Source organism: Notamacropus eugenii, chromosome 2, assembly GCF_028372415.1.
Source record: "Notamacropus eugenii isolate mMacEug1 chromosome 2, mMacEug1.pri_v2, whole genome shotgun sequence".
Lineage (NCBI taxonomy): Eukaryota > Metazoa > Chordata > Mammalia > Diprotodontia > Macropodidae > Notamacropus > Notamacropus eugenii.
Genome location: NC_092873.1, coordinates 101,251,486 through 101,259,240, shown reverse-complemented (window position 1 = coordinate 101,259,240; position 7,755 = coordinate 101,251,486). Strand labels below are relative to the sequence as shown.

At 43.9% G+C, this 7,755-nt stretch overlaps 1 protein-coding gene across 1 annotated transcript; it reads left to right on the top strand.

The window, feature by feature from the left end:
* Positions 1 to 869: 869 nt before the first annotated feature.
* Positions 870 to 6,172, top strand: LOC140526100 (natural cytotoxicity triggering receptor 2-like). Its single transcript, XM_072642041.1, has 5 exons — positions 870 to 1,024; positions 1,679 to 2,020; positions 3,014 to 3,098; positions 4,926 to 5,047; positions 5,567 to 6,172. Exons 1-5 carry the CDS (start codon positions 976 to 978, stop codon positions 5,617 to 5,619), a joined length of 651 nt encoding a protein of 216 aa, XP_072498142.1. The 5' UTR covers positions 870 to 975; the 3' UTR covers positions 5,620 to 6,172.
* The last annotated feature ends 1,583 nt before the right edge of the window (positions 6,173 to 7,755 follow it).

Sequence of the window (7,755 nt, the reverse complement as noted above, 5' to 3'; positions counted from 1 at the left end):
TTTCCCTTCCCTGCTCTCTTCCAAAGGTCCTTGGACCATTGAGAACTTCTGGCTTAAATGGTTTCTCTTGGCCATTAATTTATGCTCTATGGTGATCCATAACTTACATGGAAAGTAGTCTTAGATATATCCCTCTCTTTTCCCCAAGTGAATGATGGACAATAATTTCTGATTAAACCACAGGACTGTGTGTCCAGCAGTCACCTACCTCCTCATTTTCCCAAATCTCTTCAGCCAAAACACTACCCTGGAGATGGAAAAAGGACAGAGAGGTCTTAGTAGGAAGGACTTAGGGTGACCAGGAAGAAGAGGAAGAAGATGGAGAGTTGATGTGTCAGTCTCTCCATGTCCCACTGATCTCTCTTGGCCATAGGGAGAGGACAGGGAGAAGTGGGAGTGAGGAGATGGCATGCTCATATCCTGACTGTTCTTCTTGAATAGATCCCCCAATATAGACCTCCCCCCCACAGGAACTGTCATCCATCTGAGTTTATCCTCTCAGACCAGACAGCTCCAATTCCATTTTCCTGAATGCTGCTGAAGTGCTAGGCCCATGTCTCCTTTCCTTCACCCTCTCCCCTAAGCCCAGGCTCTTTGGTTACCTAAACATGGGACAGATATGTGTGAGATCGAGAAGCCTATGGTGTACCACAAGCTCCAGAAGAGGTTGTAGGGGTCAAGACTCTACCTGAGCTGGGTCTCTTGGTCATCCTTGAAATCAAAGCCCTGACCAACGGAATGCCCTAGACATAAGTGATCTCATCCCTCCCCTAGAAGGTCATCACTTCTGCTCCTTCTACTCCTCCCACTTCCCCAATCATATCTCCCCCCACTCTCTCTTACTTCTTCTTTCTTCTGAGAGGCTCAGAATCTGGCAGTGGAGAATCAGGACCATCACCCTCCTGCCATCCATCAACCAAAAGACAGCTTGAAGAGACCACCTCCCATGTCCCCTACCTCTTGACCCATGGAAGAATGATGGCCAAAGCAGTTCCACTACTGCTGTTGCCTTTTCTGTTAATAGGTATCTGGGAGTGGGGGTTGGTGAGGGAAGGGTTGAGGTGATGACTGGCAGGGAGCAGAGAAGAGAGAGGAGAGTGGCAGAGGGAGGAAGTTCAATGTTGTGTGGCCATGAGGGCCTAGGGAGGGATGGGAGCAGTGGTGTGCTAGAGCCAGCTCACATTGGCTTGGAACGAACTGATACTTACATTTCTAGTGAGAGTTTTTAAAATTGGCAATCACTGCACACAAATAAAGTGGTGGTTTATAGTTTTATTGATCTACTTAACTTAAAAAGTGTGCAGTGGGAATGTTAATGCAGATTAAGCTTTAAAATGTGGCAAAAGTATGTACATGGAAATGGATATGTTTATATATGTAGAATGAAAGAAGGGAGAGAAAAGAGAAGGAAAGAATGAAAAAGCAGAAGGAAGAAGAGGAAGAGGGCAGAGGAAGAGGGCAAAAACATTGAGAGAACTGGTTGTTAGTTGTCTTCTAGCACACCACTGATTAGGGACTCCCTTGGTGAGGGACTGGCTCTTGGAGGCATGTTTTCCTGGAAGATGTTATTGAAGGAGACCAGCTCCCAGGACCTTGTTCATATTCTTCTCATAAGGAAGGGAGGGGACTCAAGTCAGACCCAGCTGGGCTACCCCTGACCTGATGATCTGCTTTTCAGGGTCACAGGAACAAGTGTTCCAAATGAAGTACGAGGAAGGGCAGACACTCACAGTCTATTGCAGTTACAAGCTCCAGAGAGCTGAGAAGAGGTGGAAAATCTGGTGCAAACTGCAAGAAAATGGAAGACTGTGTGATACACTAATTATCAGGACACCAGTCTTCCTTAAACAACTTAGTGATGCACGAGTCTCCCTGCTGGATGACACCTCCACTGGTACCATCATCATCATCATGTCTAACCTCACTGTGGAGGACTCAGGCATCTATTGGTGTGGAATCTATGACTCTGCCAGCAGCACTATTGATACTATCAAAAGAATCAGCCTGGAGGTTGCCCCTGGTAAGTCCCTATCCACTCAATCCCCTTCAGTTCAAGCAGAGCTTCAGAAATACCTTCTGTGAACTTGACCCCATGCTAGGATGTGAGCTTACTCTTCCTTGGGGTCTCCAGGGAGAAGCTGCTCACCTGCTTTCAGCTCTCCAGTATCCTGCCCCTTCCTTTTCCCACTCTCTCCCCATTTCCTCCACACTCAGGTTTTAATGGTGGTTCCTTCTGATTCCTGGGGAAGGTGAAGCATTTTCTTCTCTGCTCTCATTCCATGCAGGGCAGAACATTTGTCCTGCGGCTTCTAAGTCTTGTGTGTCCAGTATCACACACACACTCATTCATGCAAATGCACCTGTGGCTTATACAGGCACAGACACAAACAGGGTTCTCCCAACGTATACACAGACTCAGAATTCTGCCTCAGTGATTAAGATGCCTGAAGCTCTGACCTCAAGAGACAGGGTTGCAAATTCCATCAGATATATTGTTTGAGCAGATGCTGGCAAGTTCTGATGAAAAGAATAGACATAGGGTCAAGTCTTAGTGGTGAAACTGATTATATTATTACTCTGAGAGGTCATTCTGCCTCTGTTAGACCTATTTCCTCATTTGTAAAACACGATTGGGTAGGAGAAGTTACTATTGTTACAATGAGTGTGGGAAATACACTTTCTGAATTAGAAATGCTCTGAAGCTGGAAACAGTTAGTATTGCCTTCATTCTGGACATGAACCATACCCTAATCCTGGGGATAGAAGTATCAGGCCCTTTGAGTGCCTAGGAGAGGAAAAGGAGTCTGATGGTGACCTTGGCAGTAGAAAGAAATAGGCTAGAATAGATAACAATACATAAGGAATGGAATATGATATGCTATCATCTATTACCCTAGCATGCCTGCATACCTCACTGGGGCCAGCAGTCTAGTGTTCTGGACCCTACAGGGACAAGAAGGAAGGTGAAAGTGTGTGGTCAAGAGCCAAGTGTTTCCTTCCTCTGTTCTTTCAGCCACATCATTCAAGACCACCGAATGTTCTCAACTTACCACTGAGATACCTCTCACCACCTCTGCCACCCCCTTGGCCACCAGCAGGTACAACTCCTTTTTAGAAATCCATTTATTCTCAGGAGCTCCCTCAGCAGTTACTGTAGGCTGCCTTGTGCTGCCCCAGACTCTTAGTCTAAGGTCAGCTCTTTCCAGCCTTCCCTTCTGGATGGGAAAAGAAAAAGGTCAAACAGAGGAAGATGAGAGTTCTTTGGGCCTAGTGGGACTGTACTCACTAGTTTCTCCCTTTTCCACATTTCAAAGTTTAGGATGACTTGAAATCTGATTTCTTTTAGCACTGGCTGCCATTTTTCACTCCTGAACCCATACTGCTTTGTGTCATATGCTAAGCCAGAGGTGGGGAAGCTTTTCATGTTGGAAGCCACGTTAATATTTAGCTGTAATAATATATATGTAAGAGGAACAAAAACGGATTGATAAAAATAAAAGGATTTGTTCTGTAAAATTTTGGAATCAGTCAAAGGGTTGAATGTAAGGACACAGAAGGCCACAAGGTCCCCACCCCTGTGCTGAGCCCTTCCCCTCCTGAACCATTACATTTCTGTCAGTAGGTACTGTTTATCAGGCTTCCTCATCTCCAGATAAACCAGATAAATTGCCCAATTCCTCTCTGTTAAACACATCTCTCTTCTTGATAAACTGGATGGCATTTCCTCATGGGTAATGGGCAGAGATCTGGTTATGTCACCACTGCACCTTTAGTGGCTCCTGATTACTTTCAGGATATAATCCAAACCCCTGGGTTGTTTCTCATGCTCTTCAGACTCTGGCTCCAGCCAACTTTTCTAGATTTCTGGAACTTTCCTGTATTCATCCATCATGCTCCAGCCATGCTTTTCCTCACACAAGACATGTCAGCTCTCATTTCCATTCCAGCACTGTCTGTCCCAGCTTCCAAAGCAATCATCTTCCTTTAATTATCTGGAGATTCCTCCAAGACTCAACTCAAGCACAAGACTCAACTCCCCCCTACAAGAGTCTTTCTTCATTCTCCCTAATTGGCAGTGATTTTCCTAAACATTTCTTTGTATTTATCTGGTTGGAACACTGTATCTACCTGTTGGTGGAGGTGTGGTTATTCCTCTAGAAAATGGGGCAGCTCCCTGCAGGATGAGATCCCTTCATTTCTATCCTTCTCTCCCACCATCCAGTGCAGCTCCTGGATCTGGACAGGCCATTAATTCCTAAATGCTCTTGGATTCATTGTGAGCCTGAGCCCTGCTCTGGGCCCCTGTGCCAATAGAAAACTAAACAAAATTATATCAAATCTTCCTACATCCTGAAGTCACAAAGTGCAGAGAAGTGGTAACCAGGATTCCTACTGAAGGATGTCTTGTGTTCCTCTCTCCCCTTCCCCCTCCTTAGTGTCTCACCTCAAATTCCCTCTTTGTTCTTTTATTCTTTGCAACCCCCAGCCTGTTACTGTTCCCTGGAAGAGCCAGGGAGGTCTCCTCTTCTTCACCCTCAATCCATTAACCCTTCATAGCAGACATACTGTGTACCAAATGTGAATAGTATCTGAGGAGGATTTCATCAGTAAGTCACTCAAGTATCTACTGTATGCTGTGTACTGTGCAGAGCTCTGAGGATACAGAGGAAGGAAAAGAAAATCATCTCTGGTCTCAAGGAACTCACAGAAAAATGGGAGAAACCATATGTAAACAATTCCCTAGAAAAACCGATGTACAAGATACATTATCCAGGAGATAATATACACAGGAGATAATCAGCATAGGGAGTGTAGGGAACCTCTACAGCTGGAGCTGAGAGCTAGATCTAAGGGTCCCTCACCCCACCACCACACTAATTTCCTGCACCTGTATCTCACTTATCTTGTTTACCTTTCTCCCATAGTCCACCACACTCTTCCATTTTCTCCAGTTCCTCAGTTATCCAAGTACTATGTGGGCTCATTGTGGCCAAAGGCCTAGTCTTTACAGCTCTGCTTGTTCTGCTGGGCAGGTGCAGGGACCCAGGTGAGTAGGATCCCTCAATCTGACTTCATTTTAAATGCACAAGATAGTGTGGCCTTTTCAATCCCCAGTCAGAGGCAGTTGCCTCAACTCCAAGCTCTGGAGGAAAGATGCCCAGGTATTACTAAAAGCTTCATTCTTGGAGCCAGACCCTGAGGTGTTATGATTGAGAATTCCTTGAAAATCCAACAGTAATAAACAAATACAAAGGATATGTCATCCTGAATATATGTAGCTGCCATTTCTGGTATTCCCCTGGAGGCCATGTGGAGGTCTTCTGGACACACACTGAGCTTATATCCACAAAGGAGTGGGATGGGAAGGAGGAGGGATAATGAGAAAGTGAAAATCCTAGTGTGTTCATTATTTTTTCTGCCATTGATTCTGCCCCTTTGGCTTGGGTCTCTACTTAGACCTCATCTTGGGTGGATTTGGGTCAGGCTTTAGGGGAAAAAGGAATAATTTCAGGCTAAAGGACAAAGGAAAAAGATTTATTAACTGAACTTTCTCTTATTTCCTCAGAGAAAGGGAGGAGCCACTCTGAGCTTTCTCAAGAACAAAATGACTTGAAATGAAATGAATTCATTGCAATGTACATCCCAACCTGATGCATGTTCCTGCCATCCTGAGCTTCGCCCAAGCCAAGAGCTATATGGGGATTTCCCTATCAGGACAAGAAATCCAGTTGCAATCCCCATGCTGATTTCCTGCCCACATCCATGAAGCCCTTTGTCTGCCCTTTCACCTCTGAGTGGACCTCAGAGTTCACCCCTTTTTCCTCTTATAATGAGAACCACCCCATGTCTGCTTCTGGCATTCTTGTTGCTCTGTGGGTGGGTCAGTCTCTTTCTCTTGAGGACTTAGAATGACTCCTCATGGCATTTGAAATGAAGCCCAAATTCCTGGTACTCAAGACCTTTCATAATGTGGCCCTCAATTACTGATCCATTCTTCTTTCTCATCATTTTCCTGCAGCAAGAGACTCTCTGGGTTGGCCAGGTTGGGCTATTTTACATTCTCTGGAATATCATATAAAACTCAAGTATAAATGGGGGTTACTCATCTGTACATAATGACTCCCATGTGCTGCATTTGACTTATATAAACCATTTGTGAATATTGTCTGCATTATATTGTACATTTATTCATTTTCTTACCTATTTCCCAATTATGTCTTAACCTCGTTCAGACTGGTCTAGGTTCCTCTCTCCTCTTCCCCCTCTTTAGTGTCTCACATTTATCAATGTCTATTGTATTATAAATGAGAATTGGTAAGATTTTTAAATATCTATTAATACATTTCAAATAAGAATAAATAAACCTTCTATATGTTGAAAAACTTTTTTGAATAAAAAATAAATATTTAACAAAATTAGTGAGAAGAGCCACATTATTTTACACATTCTTGCAAAGCTCTTTAATGTCAGAACTAATAAGAGACAATTGGATTGTCCCATTTCATTCTGTATTCATGCTGTTGTTTACATTAGAATATGTGGAGAAAATTTGACCTTACACAAGGAAGAGAGTGAGAATTTTAAGAGACAGAGTCTTGGCATTATGATGAAACTAGTTTTAACCTAGCAGATATTCAGAAAGGGTATGAGGGACCCTAAAGGATTCTTCAACCATGCTTTAAAAACCTCTGGATTAGATGGTGCATGAGATTTCCACCATCTTCTGAGCTATCGTCTATGATCCTAGGACCTAGTCGATATGCCCATCAATATTTCCTCTGGTCCCCAGGGGACCGATGGAGACATGATTGATTTGTGGTTAGATTGCAGGACTGTATGTTCAACATTCAACCCTCCCCTTGTTCCTAACCTTCTCCAATCAAATCCCTTCCCTGGAGCTGGAAAAAGGACTGGTAAGGGTGTGGGGGAGGATCTAGTGTGAACAGAAAGAAGTGAAGGGGTAGTCTTTTTCATTGACCACTGGCCATTTTTGGCCATAGTGAGTGGTTAACAAAACTGATAGCAAAGAGATCCATGAGTCTCCAACTGCTTCCACCATAGATCTCCTTCCTATCTATATACACCCATATTCCTAGCAGCTGCTGTCCACTTGAAATGCTCCCTTTCAGATGAAACAACTCCATTCCCATTTATCTGAGTCCTGATGGAATCCCAGCTCCAATGTTAGCATCTTTGTTCCCTCACTCTCTTCCCAAATCCCCACAGATTTGTGGTCCTAAACATAGGGTTCATGTGGGAGAACAGAAAATTAGTGCAATAAGACAAGCTCCACTTTTAACTCTGTCCTTCTACAGGTTCACACAAGGACTCTAGGGCAGCCTCAGTGTTTAGGGAAATAAAGCCAAGATGGTAGACTGGCAGGAAGCTAGAAAGGCAAGTTCCCCTTCCAAAAACACTTCAAAAAATGTAGAAAAGGCAACAACCTGAATCTCAATGAGGAAATACCGAATAAGTCCCACTGAATCATTTGTCTAGTTAGGTTAGCACAGAGAGACAGACAGAGAGGTCTTTAATGGAATTGGAAGAGAATACTGTATTGCCCAGAAAGAGAATGAGCAGCAGATCAAGAGGATGTCTTATTTCCAAACAAAACCATGGGAAAACAGAACCAGATCACTGTAGTGGATACAAGTGCCAACTGATAGCTTTGTTGTCCATTTGCCAAGATCTAGGTCATAGATCTAGGGCAGACTAATAATGGACCCTGTCTATGAGGACAGCATTCTAGGTTAT

What these genes read in the sequence shown, in the direction of transcription:
- LOC140526100 (XM_072642041.1), top strand. Translation starts at nt 976, where the DNA reads ATGATGGCCAAAGCAGTTCCACTACTGCTGTTGCCTTTTCTGTTAATA. An exon ending in CAGCCTGGAGGTTGCCCCTG is followed by an intron (nt 2,021 to 3,013) that starts GTAAGTCCCTAT and finishes CTGTTCTTTCAG; the next exon opens with CCACATCATTCAAGACCACC. An exon ending in ACCCCCTTGGCCACCAGCAG is followed by an intron (nt 3,099 to 4,925) that starts GTACAACTCCTT and finishes TTTCTCCCATAG; the next exon opens with TCCACCACACTCTTCCATTT.